Source organism: Halyomorpha halys, unplaced genomic scaffold (assembly GCF_000696795.3).
Source record: "Halyomorpha halys isolate HHAL.00 unplaced genomic scaffold, Hhal_1.1 Scaffold673.1, whole genome shotgun sequence".
NCBI lineage: Eukaryota > Metazoa > Arthropoda > Insecta > Hemiptera > Pentatomidae > Halyomorpha > Halyomorpha halys.
Window position 1 is genome coordinate 817386 of NW_027114803.1, and position 17668 is coordinate 835053.

The 17668-nt window shown below is 30.0% G+C and overlaps 1 protein-coding gene across 1 annotated transcript in view; it reads right to left on the bottom strand.

Annotated features, from left to right (window-relative positions):
• Nucleotides 1-747: 747 nt before the first annotated feature.
• Nucleotides 748-17668, bottom strand: part of LOC106685248 (ABC transporter G family member 23) — a gene marked incomplete at its 5' end in the record, with an annotated part of 34466 nt that continues 17545 nt past the window's right edge. The window contains 12 exon segments of the mRNA XM_014427812.3: nucleotides 748-1573; nucleotides 1657-1743; nucleotides 2549-2725; nucleotides 5680-5768; nucleotides 5846-5916; nucleotides 6234-6349; nucleotides 8546-8723; nucleotides 8807-9023; nucleotides 9102-9226; nucleotides 9940-10068; nucleotides 13492-13585; nucleotides 13696-13803. Coding sequence (XP_014283298.3) covers nucleotides 1344-1573; nucleotides 1657-1743; nucleotides 2549-2725; nucleotides 5680-5768; nucleotides 5846-5916; nucleotides 6234-6349; nucleotides 8546-8723; nucleotides 8807-9023; nucleotides 9102-9226; nucleotides 9940-10068; nucleotides 13492-13585; nucleotides 13696-13803 — 1621 coding nt within the window.

Below are 17668 nucleotides of genomic sequence, written 5' to 3' on the forward strand. Positions count from 1 at the left end.
ATGGAAAATTTCTGATTAGCAGAAATTAATATTATTGTAAAAAATAATTTTTAAAAAATCTTATAACGTTATAATTGTTAAAATTAAAGTTAGATGACTATAATATGTGTAATATATAAATAATACATTGGGTCATTTATGATATCTCAATTTTTACAACAATGCATTTTCAGGGCTGAATGATGATGAAAAAAGAAGTGCAGATAAATTTAGGCAGATTTTGGTTTAAATTAACTTTCTTTAGCCAATTATGCGACCCCAAGTACTCCTTGGCATAAAGTTGTGCCAATTTACAGATCTGCTTTTCAACTATTGCAATATTATATAAAAATTGAATATCGAAAACTAAGGAAAACAAGCAATGTAATAAAGGAAAAAAAAAAAAAGAACGAAGCCAGAAACTAGTTTGGATCACTAAGGTAATTGTTTGTTCTGGAGCAACATCTCACATTGTGCTCTGGAAGATTAAGTCCAGAAAATCACTTATTTATGATATGTGAAATAGGAAAAAAATTCAATAGTTTTATATTTTATTTTAGTTTATGTATTCTGAAAACTAGAATATTTGACTTAAACTAATAATCATTGACTTAATACAAGCCAATTATAATTATTATTTATTTATGTATTTTTTTTTTTTTTGGAATAATATGAGGAACATCATAAGGTCATGAGAATGAATTATCATGTCACCACTAACAATACTTTAAAAATCTATTTCCTTATTTACACAAAAAGCATAAATAGTTACACTAATTTTATACAATAGGTTATTTTTCGAACAACTAATTTCTGTCACTGTAATTTTTTACATCACATTAAAAGTAATGTGCTTAGATAAATTAATGTTTAGATAGCGATTTAAAAAAATAATGTATTTGTACTTTTTATTATATTATTTTTATGTTTCTTTTATATCGCTCGTTATTAATTTATATTCTTACAACACTATTACAACATGACATTTTTAACATTATGATTGAGACAATAACATAATAATTCCAAATTTAATACTAACAAAAAAACAAAACAAAAAAAAATAACAGGAATTCTACTCTCTACTAAATGTAAAATACTTAATTTTTAATATAACAATACAGGGTTTTTTGTTAGTTAAGTATCACTTAGACTAGACTTATTTTAGAGGATATTGATTAAAATTATTTTAGTTATAATTAAAAATGAGATTATCAAACAATGATAAAAGTACTTATTAATGGTACTATCTCTCTTTAAGTACACACTAAAATCCTAAAATCTATTTACATATCACAAGAGCACAGAAGTATATTACTTCAAAAGTCAAAGAAGTTATTACATAAGTAGCACCTTATGATTTTAGTCTATGTTGCTGTGAAAGAACCTTTCCTAAACCTCAATATGATTTGTGCAAACAGACAAAAGGCTAGAATCCATGCAGTAACTGAGATGAACCCTTTCATCACTACAGGGTGAGAAATTGACCATCCTTTAGCAGTGAGTGATCGTAATGACTCAACACTGTATGCGACAGGCACAAGCCACTTAAACCACAACAAAAAGTGATGAATACCAGCTTGTGGCCAAACCATTCCTGGAACAATTATAATTGTTGGTACCTGAATAATATATATTGTCAGGATGATCTATTGTTGGAATACATATTTTAAATATTACCTGATAGGAAGAAGAATGTAAAACAGCTTCCTAAACCAGCATAAGTAGCATTTTTCATTTCATCAAATATCAATGACACAAAAAATCCTGTGAAAATTAAAACAGAAATAATTAAATATTCAGTACACTTTCTTGTTGTCACATTACAATCAAATTTTTGTGTGCAATTGAAAGTGATATGTTTTTTCTTCTAACAGTGGCTTAAAAAATACAGAGTAATTGTTGTTAACTATAAGATGCTTTTACAAGGAGTATGAAAAAAAAAAAAAGAAAAATTAATAGAGACAGCTTATTAAAATGTATAATTTCATTGAAAAGTTTAAAACAAATAAAGCATAATTTAAAATCAATTAATGAGTAGTACAAAATTTGAATTAGAATTAGTGCGCAATTTTTCAATTCCTATATTTTCTTTATTATTTTATTTCTCTCCATGGATGGCATTTTGAAGTTATTCTTCCTTATCTTACTATTAATTATATTCCCTTCTTTTTTGTTCCGATTTATTCATTGCAAGGTTTTAGGCTGTTGACACACATCTAGTCTTGTAACAAACAACATGAGTTTCTTAGCATCAATGTGATTGAGTGAGAAAGATAATCAAGCGAGATTGTACATATCTCTGTGTTAGCTGCCGATGTTAATGACTGAAGTCCAAAAAAGTTTGTCTTGAGAATATCAGGATTAAAAAATTTAGGCTTTTAAGTTTCCTTAAGTTTATTAAGAACCTTAAACTGTAGTATGATATATTTATTGCAGTGTGAGGAAATTTAAAGAACTGAAAATACAAAAGTCCAAATTTTGTTTGTTTTAAAAATGTGTTTTTGGACAACTCCTTCTATGCAGCAAACACGGGTATATGAGTTGTTTATCACTAAACTGAAATGCTTACCAAATGTTAAGCCACTGATTCCCTGAAGTAAAAGAAGCAATGCTGTAGTTAAAGGATCTCCTATAAATGGGCTGTCAAACACAGAATACGAAACATACATTGATAACGACATTTGTATTCCGAGGAGAAGAATCTGGACAGCTCCATGTGCCAAGAACACCTCAGTCAAAGTAACTCCTGTAAAAAATGAACTGTTTTAAACTGATAATTAGCATTTAAGCTGATTTAACAAAATTTAAAATGCCAGATTGAATAAAAATATAAAAAAGTTTATATTCTTAATTAGTTAATATTGAGTTGGATTGTTAAATTCCAATGCCATTTGTTTTTTTCCTTTTTACTTTCTGTATATATCTTTATTCACATAAAATAATCTGTGAATAGTATATTAATTTATTTATTTATTCTTGTTTCTACCAACTTAACCTGTAAGGTCTACTTTACTTTTTCTAAAATATTTCTTAATTTTAATACCTTTAATTCTATTTAACATGAATATGTAGTACTAAATTATGGCAATTTCAATGCTTTTTCTGCAATTGATATTCTGAAATGAAAAAAACCAAGATAATTCTTTAAAAACATTCCAAATAAATCATGAAATCAAGTATTGGAAAGTAACTACCATCGGTATCGGACTGTCAGTTGCATTTCAATTCAGTTAATAATCTACATATATGGTTAAAATTGATTTAACTTCAATCAAAAACAAGAAAGCAATAATGTGGCTATAAATCCATTAAGTTTGGAAGTGTGGGCCTCTTTCAATTCACTGTTGCAAAGGTGTATTATCCTATATTGGAAGGTATTGATACTAATATACACAAGTTTATAAAGACCATCATTAGGACCTCTACAAACACCTCAAAAGCGATGTTGAACACTTGAACACTTGAAACAAGGAAGTATCAAGGTTTAGGATTAATCTGCTGTAAATGGCTTTTTCGCATCATTGGTTCTCCTGCTGCAGATTTCATAAAATATATGGAAAGGCTGGGAGTTGATCAGGGCTACCTTTGAAGTGAGAGCTCTGTAGTAGTCACTGTGAGAAAATGCTTTTGAAGAATGGGCTAGTAGTGGGACGCAGACTTTTGTTTTTGCCTATTTTAAATGGACCATGAAAGCTAAGAAATATAAATAGAGAAGATTATATACATTTGGGGTTTGAATGGACCTGATGCAGAGTTAAGTAGGTTCCCTCTGTTGCAAATGCGGCTAAAACACTAGTTCATGTGCTGTTAACCCACCAATACCTTTGTCGAGGTGGTTGTGTTAGATCTGATTCCAATTGATAATGTGAAGTATTCTATAGCAGAAGGCTTTGACAATACATGCTCAAATAGGTTGGATAACTGATTAGGAGGTAAATAGACAGAATGAGTCTTGCAGGTGCAAGCCTCAAGTCCTCGAAGGATGGGAAATTTGCTCTGCAGAGTGCTAGACTAGACAGGGCTTGTATTCCTCCAGCATACAAGATCTGACTGGGTACTAGCTGCAGGTCCTTTATAAGAAGGAAACTTCATTCAACAGGGTACTAGTCTGCAGGATCTAAGGTCTAGGAAACAGGAGGTGACCATTGGAAACAAGCATGAAATAAGCTGTATCATATATATACATAAAAAAAGAAAGATTTGATAAAATATACTGGATGTGTCTATTTGCTATGTCCCAAGAGGGTACCACTTTACCAGTATCATTACCTGGGGTAATGATTCTGCTAAGAATGCAAAGGCCATTGAGATGTAATGTAAGAACTTGTAATGTAATGTAAACCTGTAAGAACTTACTTTTTTTGTGAGTAAGTATATTCTATTGGTAAAGTTTATTTATTAAAGTAATAAATTTATAATTATAATAATATTGACATGTTTATACATAAGATTATTAAACTATTTACATTTAAACAATAAATAAAAACTTGGACAGACATGGGTGGTGCTTCTAGGCAAGAAGTGCTGAAGCTTTTAGTTTTGGCAGGCACTCATAGTAGTGTCACTACACCCTGCTCATCACAAACCAGCACCATATACACCATCTGTAGACCACACTACCACATATACCTATAGTTTTATTGCACTTTATTGTACGGTATGGCAGGATCTTTTTTAATTACTTTGTATTAATTTTGAATATTTTTTGCCCACAAATATGACAAGCAATTATTAATCTAAAGTAGCATTTTTTCTATGCCCTCCTGGCATGATTGCATGGCATGGATCAAATAGGAAATGGCATATTTTTGAAGGTAAATACAGTTTATCTTCTTTACTACTGTGTAAAGATTTTATTGAATTTAAAAATTATATATATAATAAAAGCTGTTGAAGAATTAAGGTTCATGATAACATAAAATTTTGTGATCCAATTTCATCTGATTATTAATGTTAATATTCCATTAAGCATGTGTATCATATTACAATTTGAAATGTACTATCAATATAATTTTCAAAAGGTGAAAATTTCTCAAATAATTGATATTAGTAAGATTTTTTACATTAGTTATACATTATAATTGGCAATAAATGGTTGAATAGCGAAAATGTTTGGGAGATTCTGCACTGCTTGTCAAAATCTTTTAAAAAAATTCTCTATAGTTATTTTCAATATAAGTAAAACTCTTTTCAAAAATAGTTAATATTTCAAGAAAGAAAGAATAATAAAGAGGGATGATACTTCAATACTTTAGTTTTAAAATTAAAATTTTTTTTTTGTTTAATAAACATATTTGAGAAGTTTATGATATATATATATTATATTTCAGAATCCTGTTCCCAGATACATACTCTAAATACATCATTTGATGAATTTCAGGAATGCTATTAAGAGCCTGGTTGAGTAACCCACATTCAAGCATAATATTTTTTTAGAAACTTATCAGATATTTAATATTAATGATATATTATCAATTTGTTGAGTAAAATATAACCTAATTATAGAATTTTCTATTTTCAAATGCCTTTTAATAATAAAAAAAATTGACAAATATAAGAAAAATATATATCATTTAACCCCCATTCACATTTGTAGGTTGTTTTTTTTCACATAAGCTGTAATGTGCTTATAAATTTATAAATAAATCATTTTTAAATTTACCTTAAATACAGATAATTTTCATATTTTCAAAATCATACCTGCTACCAAACTCCTTTCCAACACTCCAAGTGCTTTTTCCTGAATCAAAACACCAATTGTGTACGACATTGGTAAATAAAATATTAACCTAAAAATATAATTGTTTTAATAAAGGGATTATTAAAATATCAGCTTTTTACTTATTTATGTTTTTGATTTCCTTACAATAGTATTATTGCTGGGCTCGCATAATGTGTAAGATTGGGTACTACTTCTCCATAAATTGGCTTGCCAAACTATAAAAATAAAATAAAAAATAACATATTATTTTATTTGTATAACATAGAATGGTTTATCCATAAATTTGGTGAAAAACTGGTTAGTTTATAATACCTGCCAGCAGAAGTTAAATTTTATTATTTTCTGAAGATTGTCAAATTTGAAGAAAAAGCATATAATTTTTCAATACAATATTTGCCTACTTTTTTTTCTAATGAAATAAAGATTTATTACCTCATGGTCTTCCTCATTTTTCATACAAGTAAAATTAACCACCTTTTCACATGAAGTTAAGATACATGGTATAGAACATAATTTTTTCTATTTAAAATACCTTCATGGGTACACGCGTTGCTTCCACAGGCCATCCACAGTCCTCATATAGCATTTCCATGTATGCATTGTAAGCATTCCAAATGTCTAATCTCAAAAGACTACCAATATTTTGATCTGAAAATTAATTTACTTTATAACTATATTATTATTGTGTACTATATCGTTATTGTGGCATAACTGCCATCCCCACTCCTCCCAATACAAACTGTCACTTTATCTTTGACTGCCGTCAAAACAGGTATGCATTCTGTCTCATCATTTGATTTGTATTTTTTTCATTTCTTTATTTGTCCTTTCTTTAATATTTCTTCTCTTATCTATCTGTTACTATTACCCTTTTCACAACCTTTAATTTTTCTTATTACATCTTACTTTTCATTTTATACCCCTGTTATTTTACACTTATGTTTTTTTCTTTTTTCCTTTTTGTAACTATAGTGTTTGTATCTTTTTTAGCCTTGATGAAGCCCTGCAACATGGTGCGAAACGTTGGCTCAATAAAATAGTATAATTATCTACTATTTGAGTTTTTTTTTACCGCACCCGGACCATATTCCATTCATAACTATATTATATCTGTATTTTATGAATAGGTGATTTTATAGAATGTTAGAACCAAAACCCATTAGTCTCTTGAATCATAATTAATAACTAATTGATCAACATTCTAAAATCAGGACTAACTAACAAACATAAAATTATATTCAAACTAATCAACTAGAAATAAATTTTGCATATCAATAGGTTGAACCACACATAACTTCAGTATTGAAAACTATTTCTTGCACATATTTGAGATCTTCTACAATGTTTTGACATTTCTGTTGCTCCTCATCAAACCGGGCAAAATTTTATTTTTTCAATAACTTTCCACAGATGAAAGTATACGAACTTTTCCAGTTCATCAAGAATGGTGCATAATGTCAACTTATTATCTAAATATACCAATTTATTTATTTGAGTTTATTCATACGAAAGAATAAACTATGAAAAATTTTCTAATGAACCGATTGGTTAATAGCATTTAATTCACTTTACATCAATATTTACGCTTGTAATTGCAATTTACATGCTTTTAATTTACATCCAATTTGCATATGTATTTTTACCTACAATATATACTTGCATTGAATATTTAACAGGATTTATTCAATAACTATTTTGGTAGTGCTTAGTCTCATAAAAGCAACAAAACAATAATTTTTCTGATGTTTTTCATATCTATTGATTTTCAATATTGAGCGCTTAGTGACCGAGTTGAAAATAAGAAGAGACTTAACAAATAGTTTTTGAAATATGTCTTTTTTTGAAATTGAGAGTTGTAAAAATGAATGTTCAGTTCTTCAAAAAATGTGAAGATGAATTCCCATTCTGTCCCACATGCACTTGCATTAAACAGCAGTTAGCTCTTTGCTATATTCTTCTTGACAAAAGATGAATCTATTAGGATGTATTATGGTGCTAAAATATTTGATCTACTTTTTCCACAACAATCTGTCACAACTCAGCTATAAAGAAAGGACTACTTAAATTTAGTCTGTATCAGTCCTGAGCAAAGCTTATTAAACTAAATATAATGAAGTAATATTTATCTACAAGTAATAATAGAAAAATATAAATATAATTCTAAATATCCATTCCAAGAAGTTGTGGAAATTTGACTAGTTCTGATGACCAACATGTCTGGTTTGTTGGGATGCCCCACCTGTCAATAAACCATGAACCTTTAATAATGCAACTAGTTGTGTCTTATTTACAAATATGATAGATTTTTAAAAATGTTTTGTTTAATTTAATTTATTTTCATTGGTGATATATTATATAGAAAAGCTTTGTACCATGGAGGGTCTTAGGTTCAATAATTGACAAAGTGGTGATTTTTTTCTTGGCCAAAGGCTAATGGAAAAGGTGGAATGACCAAGACCATAGCTATACCACCTTTACCTTTACTCTGCCACCACCAGGTTTTTTTCCTAATCCATTAAAATATAGGATACTCGCTTTATTGAGGCAGGATTTTCTTAGCCACAAAGTCAATCCATAACTGGATTATCAGAACATAAATTTTCTCATATAGCCTGGTAATTAGTAGTCACTATCTTACCCACTGAGGATATTAATAAAATGTTTAAAGAATTAGCTATAGTGGAGTGCAAATGGAGCTAGAAGTAACAACTTAGGCTTTAGTATTTACATTTCCAATAGTCATGGAAGTATATTATCTTTAATATTCAGTATATTAAGTAGGAATCATGAATCAAGCTTATTTTAACTAGTGAAAATGACAGTTCTGATGTTATTGCCACCTACTTGACATGTCAAGCCAAACATTGACAGAACTAGCTTCAACATTCTGATCCTTTGTTTTTAGGTTATTTGTGAGCCGGTTAAGCATTCCAGCAGTGTAATTTTCAGGTACTTCAATGACCCCCCAGACATCGTTGTTCCGAGCTGCAGAGTATGCTTCTTCAATATCATCAAATTGTATCTAGAATCAAGTAACAATTTGACTTATTTTTAAAATTTATTTCATCTATTATAAATATAATAATGATCTGCTGTGATTCATACTAGATCAACATCATTGGATTGTAATGTTCTAACAAGCCTGCAACCCAGAGGAAAACTGAGATTACAGCCATGATAGTGGAATTGATCACAATCTGCAACACCATTGACAACTTCTTTATTGAGCATGGCTACTCTTAAACCTGTCACTTTGTGTCCAATACAGATGTTGAAAAGCAAAGTCACAACTATGGGTAGTCCAAAGAGAAATATCAGCATGCTACAAAAGAAGAGACTTTTATAATCATGTTTAATTGGATGATTTAATAACTTATGATCATTTTAATGAAAACCTTACGGTTTATTTCTCCATACAAAAAACATATTCTTCACAAGTTCAGCATAGAAGCATGATTTTTTAAATATGCTTGCTTTTTTGAAAGGTAATGGAGTGTTCTTAGATGACATTACAGGAGGATCCATCTAGAAATAAAATATTTACATATAATACAATATATACATGTGAAACATTACAATACATTGTATAAGGTATAATTGAACATGTCTTTAAACTAGAAAAACAAATTACTCAAAACTATTCAAAAATTAATTTTCATGTATATAAAAATGAAAATATTCTTTAAAATTTTTGTTTTTTTATATTTATAGCGAAAATTCAGGGACATGATTTTTAAAAATTTTTGAAATTATATAATGGAATCGTTTGGCACAGTAAATAAAATGGTAAAACTAATTCTACTTTGCCTCTTGAAGAACTATTACTTAATTTAATCCAAAAATAATAATTAAAAATTCAGGAGTCCCTGCACTGATCAACAATATATGTAATAAAATAAAGATCTTGATTTACAGATGAACAGATTGATGATTAAAGGATTATGCCAAAATTATTATTTGTAATCAATGTCATAACAGTAAAGACCAATGATTTATAGTGTGAGATATCATGACAAAAAAAAAAATGACCAGCCAATTATCAATTTCAGGGAAATAATGATTCTTTTGTTGTGTAAAGTCCATTTTATTAAAAGAATTCCTCTATTTCATTAATTATACTTTGAATTCCATGGACTGTTTAGTGCTAAATTTGTGTTTCAAAAAAATTGAACCAAATACAAGTAGATCTGATTATAAATAAAACTTGATTATAGATAAAATTGACTTATAAAACTCACATCTTTGTTTTTTTCTTGTACATAGCTCAGCTTAAGAAATACAGCCTCCATCGTGTCACAATTATTTTTTGCCATCAGATCTGTTGGAGCCTCCTCACAGAGAAGTATTCCTCCTCTCATCAAACCAACCTGAAATAGATGGTGACATTTTCTCATCCAGGATACAAAGAAATGAACACTCATACTAATTGGTCATTAGACTTAAAATTGTCTCATTAAACAAACACTTGAAGGATTGTGTTTTCATTTAATTAATATAGGTTTAAATTATTAAAAGATCATTAATAAGATTTCAGAAACAAAATTAAACATCCACTCAGATTTTCAATCAATACATACAAAATCTTTTAATTAAATCTCAAGTAGGTAAATACGCAAGGGTGTACCCAGGATCAAAACTAGAGGGGTGCAAGCCATTGTCAATTAGGGAAGGAGAGGCAAACCATGGTCAGTCAGGAGGAGCTAGCAATAGTCAATCAGGTTGTAACATTTCACCAGCGAAAAAGGAATGAAACCAAAATTATATATATTTTAGTAACGCTTTACTAGTTATTACAATTGAATACGCTTGAAAAAAAAAATTGTTTTTCATTAAATTAATATTTTTTTTCCCTTACAGGAGAAGTAGCTGTCCCTGCTGGGTATGCCCATGCCACAAAGATATAGTATTGATTGTCTGAACTACTATATTTGTGTAAAAGCTCTAGCTTTAGATATCTATCCTTCTTCTTAACGCATTCTAAGTATAATTAATATTGGGAAACATGTTTATTTCTATAAACAATACAATATTATCAAGAAAGTTTATTTAAATCACACAAAATTAATGAAGCCACGTTCTTTATAATGACTAAACTGAAATAACAGTTCACCTATTTAATCGGTAATTAACTTACCGAACTAAAAAAATATCTCTTTCATTGAACAGTTAAGCTATTTGTCGGATTTGCGTAATCCGATTTTTTTGGATTTATATAGTCGAAGTTAAGGGCCTGATTTATTTATGCCTCCTTAGCTGCGTGCACAAGAGGACGATTGCGATGTCACTTGAAATTATCTACCGCAACGTGGAAGCCAGAACCTGGCTTGCCCCTATCACCATGGCGTATTCAAAGACTTGCTAGCCAACGACCAACCGAGAAAGTCATTTTTATGGACACCAGAAGAAATCTACGTTCTTCACCATTTCGCTCACTGACAAATCGGCTAAATCTGGATGAGGGAAGCGGCGAGATCCTCAGACTGAACCTCGTACGAGACACACCTACAGCTCTGTTTTTATAACATAATTATTATTTTACTAACCATCTGCCCCCTCAGGGATTTCATTCTAGTGTCAAAATATATATGTGTTCACTAATCAGCAACCAAAAATATTGGTTTGTGTGTGCATTCCACCTCAAATTTTCTTCACTAATTTTGAAGATTATATCAGCATACATTCAGGGTTCCTGCAGTAAACACGGAGCAGACCCTGATATAAACAACATTAGATTCTGATATCAGTTAAGTAAGCTGGAGTTATACCATCCTGGTACTGCACTCCTTGAGAACTGATAGTTGGCCAAATACAAACGGATATATTATGTTGGGTACGGATTTGTCATTGAAACCTCCAGCCTTAGTTCTATCACTGAATGCTTATAATTGCTTATAAAGAACATGAAGGAGGGAAGAGAAAACATTTTCTTCGAGAATTTGTTTAATTGTACATAGGAGATGAACTTAAATACTGAAAAATACTCCCCGTTCCATAACCTGGGAGAGAGGAGAAACAACCATTAAAAACCATTAAACCCGGAACTGTTTCATCGACTTACTTAAAGTAAAGTGGTTCTTAGTTCAGCTCTGAGACAAAACAATTCGCAATTTAAATAGCGACTTATTATCCTTAAATTGACAGAGAGCCATATTTAAATAAAAACATATGTGGACTTTTAGTATTAAAGGTATCCTCATGACTTTTGACACGATGGACGTTCCTTATCACGTAACAATGCTTGTAATTGTTGGTAATGACACTGATTATTTTCTGGTTCAGCAACAATGTAACTCCAGAAAGTAGCTATTAGATAACTGACCTTTTTTTCAGTGGAAGCAGGTATTAATCTCTTCTTTCCTGTTCCACTCCCTGGAGCCATGATCCCAAACATGTCCTCATTCACAATGTCAATTAATCTGTGTGCGACTACAATGCACAATACAATACAGCGTGCAAATTCCACAATTGGTAAACATAGGCTGCATATTATTCTAATAAATATCAAATACTCATTCCAGTATTTAATAGTTCGTCGTTACAGCTTATGAAATCCTAGTAGACATTTGATTTTGAATGTCTAAATAAGGCTTTCAAACCAAGAAAACCTTACTTTTTTCAATCTTTTTTTTTATATAACTTTAACACTCTTTACATTTATAATTAAAATTAAAATCTGTACTGTTACAACCCATGAAGGGTCAGGAATGCTGTATTTTGTGAGAAAGTACTGTTACTAGACCAACGGTTGTGCAAGGAGATAGTTTGATCAGAATCACGCTCGACCGCCAGATTTTTACCCAATTAAGGGTACCCAATTTATGAAGCTGGGTGGACCCCAAAAGGGCTCCAGAACCCACAGGGTTGACTATAGTGTAACATAAAACAATTTTCTGCCCAGCCGGATTCGAATCCGGGTCCTTGGAGTTAGTACCATCATGCTTTACCACAATACCACCAAGCTCCCTTTTCTATTTATACTTACTCTAAATTTTTTTTATCATATTTTACAGTTTTTGTGTCTGGTCCTCATTCAGCCCTGCAATGTGGGACGAAAAGTTAGCTATCAATAAATAGTATTTTTTAATAATTTGTACCTTTATTGATCACCACCCGGACTGTATTATACAAAAGTATAAAAGTTCAAAGAAACGTTTACTACTCCTATCGCATGAGGAAGCTCTATAAGCAATGTTATTCTAAATTTTTGATAAGATGGGATGAATGGTTTTAAAATTCATGTTTTATATTATGTAAACTCAGATTTACTTAGTTTAATCTATTCATTATTTATGCAATTTTTAACTTTTATTTTTTCATTCATATGTATTGATTGATTAATTCCTTTTGTAGTAATTACCTTTTAATTTTAATTGTGTATAATGCATTTACTACGTAATTTTTATTAAGTTCGTTTTTGGTAGTATCTATAGTAGTTTTTTTTTTTATTACTGCATTTATTGATATTTTGAAGGAGCCTTGTCCCAGAATAAAGATCTTTTTCAATCTTATTATATTACATGCAGGCTATAGAAAAATACCAACCCTTCAGTACTCTAATTTTTATTTTTTAAATTTTTGAAAATATATAACTATCTCTTCCACTATAATGAAATTTCATGTTAGAAGAAAAACTAATGAGTTATTCTATACCTTAGGAATACGTTTAGAGATTGATAGTACACATTACTGACAATAACTACAATTTTTATACCAATAGATTTTCTCGGGAATCAGACCAATACATTTCAAATAACATTAAAATTAATTTTTATCTTATAAGAATTACTGACCTTATCAGCTTGCCTCGCTTCTTCTATGTAATGTGTTGTAATAATAATTGTTTTTTTCTGTTCTGTCGACAACTTCATTAGATACTGCCAAATGCTGCAATACAAATAGACTACTATGAACTCACTATTTATAATAGTTAACTTTGATTATTTAATAATCTTTTTAACCCAATGTGTATTATTTATGTAATAATTATTTTTTACCTCTCACTGAGAATCGGATCCAAGCCGACTGTAGGTTCATCTAGGATTAGAAGTTGAGGATTGTGAATCAGCGATACAGCCAATGACACCCGCCTCTGTTGACCACCACTGAAATATATTTAAATTATTTATTTTATTTTAGCAATTATTTCGTTGTAGGTTATTAGTAGAATATGCTCATTATATGAAAACATTGGACGTTTCACCAATTTATATTATGTTTGTGCTCAATCATTGTTTGTATTTATGCGTAGAAATATGGCTGAATTAATAGTAATTAATAAGCACATAGGTGCTTGGAATTTAAATAACGTAATATTTCCTTTATTAGTAGAAGTGCCAATAAATACATCCACGCCACTATAATTTAAGTAGCAGTATAAATTATACTAATATAAATCAACTCATTAATTTATGCCTAATATAGCTATAGAAAAAAAAAGTGTGATTAGGAGGTCGTATTTTTATTTAACGTATTTAACAGAAGGAAAATCATTTGATTGATGCCACGAAAGAAAATTCCGGAGGGAAAGGGAGAAAAAAATTTAACACAAACTTAATTCACATTCAATTTTTAAATCCTCTTACTGAATTTGGAAGCTCTAGAGATGAGCAAAACATGGAAAACCATTAGAAAAGGCAGGAGTTGGAGAAAAAAATTGAGATCCCCAAAATCAAATTAATTTTTCTCACCCTAAAAATCAATTTACATACAAATTTTCAACCATCTAAATCAATTTGGATGCCCTATAGAGGTGCACAAAACGTAAAAAATAAATAAATTCATCTCCACTTTTATGCTATTGTTCTGCCTAGGAAACATCCTTATTCACCAAATACAAGGTTATTTAAGCAAAAGAGGCTGGTGAAGTTGTTCAAAAGCAGAGAGAATTGCTGGAACTTCAAAACCAGTTTTTTAGGATTTATGAAATAGATATGAGATACAAATACATAATAGAGCCAGGGTATATTATTTTCAAAGAAAATATAACAAAAACATATATAAAGTATAATCTGTGATAGTTTGAAGGAATGATCGATAAATTCCCTTTTATGACTAACAACTACGGTCCTTTCTTGTGTCGATTTTGTTCTTAACAGATGCTAATGGAAACATTCGTATGATAGTTCAATATTACAATAAACATATTTAATTATTAATTTATTCAATTATTTCTATGATTATACATTAATCATTGCTTGATAATTCTAAGTATTACTGTTCGAGATATCTATCTTTCTCTGAAACCGTGCGGAAGGTCACAAAACGTTTTGTGGTTTTGAACGACAGTCACGAGTAGTTGGTCTGGTAAATCCTAAAGGTGGTTGATATGTGATTTCCATTGCTTCTCCACTATCCAAAGTTTCCTCTTTTTGTTTTAAGGTAGAAAATGTCGAAAAGCTTGGTTTTCTGTGAGCAAAATTATCATTGCTGATTGTCGAAAAGCTGGATTCAAGCGGATATAAGTACTTAGTCCTGTTAAGAGCTAAAAGTGGAAGAAGAGCAATGTGTTACTATTGCAGAATAGGTCAAATCGTGATAATCCTGGTATATTTTATCCAATCTATACCATCAAGAAACAAGTTAAAGCTATTAGCTCTCAATTACAAACCAATAACTTTCTATTCTTTTCTAAAATTTGCATACATATAACATAAAATGTGTATTTTTTTTATTAATATTTCCACCAATTTAAATGAAAAACGATATATTTCGGCATGTCTTAACTGGACCCTCTGTAAATAAGAAAAATGACATTTTATTCCTGCATAAATCTTAATATTATTTTAAATTTAATACCTTAGCTTACGTTTTTAATATATAATTATAAACTTTATATATATACACATAAAAATTAAATCATATATTTTTGTTATAATTATGACGAAATATAATCATTGAATAATCCGAACTTAATAAATTCAAGAAATAAACTAAAAAGCAGTGGATACCTGATGTTTTTATATGTTTTTAAAAGAAATATTGTTGGTTGACCGTGTGTATTAATAAATGGAATATGGTCCGGGTGCGGTCAAATTAAATTCAAATAGTAATATTGTATGGCGCCTAAAGACGTCTCACTTCAAGAACAGAAATATACCTTTTTTTGTTTTATTTTTTATTGCTTGCTTACCTCTCTAAACTGTAATATAAAGCTGTATTAATTCTTTTGATATACATTTTTGTGTCAATCCCAAACTAATAGTTGTAGTCATAGAACTAATCTTAAAATAACATTGTCTGGTATTTTTACTTAGGAATGCTTATTGCATTATTACGAACTTTTTCTAAGGATTAGGGACTTAAATTGCTTTAATGTCTCCAGGAAGTGTCGTGCTTGTAAACAGATATTAAAGTTCAATATGTCAAATACGGATGTTGTTATTAAGTAATGGGAAGTCTAATTGGTATGCGAAGGTTGAGTCATGGCGGGTATAGTAAGTATCAACACATCGAGATCATTAGTGATATTTGATGATCAAATATTTAATATTAATTTTCATGTCATTACACCTAACAGTTATGTAATTATTCTTGGATTGTGTTTACCCACAAACGTTATACGCATTTTTTAAAATTTGTCCTTGTGGAGGTTATTGAAAAAATAGATCTAAGATCCATTCCGCCACTCTGAACATCAGAGTTGAGCTTTGGGGCTCCACTAAACCTTCATCATCATATAAAATCATACATAAAGACCTTGATGTTTCATATGTAACTGATCTAGCCCCATTCCTTTCAATACAAACTCCCTAACCACCCAAACCCACTAGTTTCTAACCTTGCTTCCTCTTTGATTCCTGACAATCCTCAGGCACCTGAAATGAAGATGGCCACGAGACCTGCTAATGTAAAACGTCATTAGAGTGCTACCAATAGGTAGTTTCTCTATATGCCTGTAACACTCCAATTTAACTGAGATCAAATTTACTAAATGTATTATAATGTACAGTTGTAAATACCAATAAATACAAAAAACAGAGAGATTCCAATACGAACAGTAATTTAGTTTCAGTTTATTTGTAAAAGCGAACATGTTTAAAAAAGTTATCTGTAAATTTTACATATTAGGTACCTGTTAATCGTTTTCAAAATGTTTCATCATCAGCTGTAAAAAAAAAAAAAAAAAAAAAACCGCTCTGGGACGCTTATCACAAAACGTTCACATTCCATCCTGCTATTGAAAAAATCCTTGCTCGTTTCAGAAAAGATATTTTTACATTAAATAATCTATATATGGGATATATAGTAAAGGACAGTACTATGATCTTACGAAATATGGAATTCAAGTTTTCAACGGAAATGTACGTTTTGAGGTTCTCTGAATCAAGAACGAAGCCTGATAAAACTGTCTCTGTGATATTAGTCTACCTCAAAAACGAATTGTCGTACGAAACTGAAATTAAATATTTAAGATTTTGACGTGATTGCAACTTTTTCGATATAACCGGTGAATTGGAAGTTCCACTTTACGGAATCGATTTTTCATATATCTTCGATCTCAAAAACAGATCAAAAGATTTTAATTAAGCTCAGCGAATCAATGTACAATTAAATTGTCTTTACTGGCAGATAGGTCTTACCTTCACTGAATTAGTCTAACAGCGCTTAAATGCCAACTTTTCAAAAGGTCTTCTTCTGAAGTATCTTTAATTTTTTTTTTTAAAATAACTAGTTCTCATTGTTAGCAAGTACAAACAAAGGACAAATACAAAGTATTAAAGACTTTTATGAATAACTAATGTCGAAAAAAGAAAACATAGAGACAACTGAATCGAAAGCTAAATCCGAGGCCGCGCGATGTTCGTTATTTCCATCTCGAGAAGCCCTTATATACGGATTTTTATGGCAACCGAAAAATAAAAAATAATTTTTGCTTGCACTGATCAGTAGATTTTTTTTTTTTTTCGAAAATCACAAAAATCGTAATAATCTCAAAACGGGTCCACCAATATATTCAAAACATAGGGA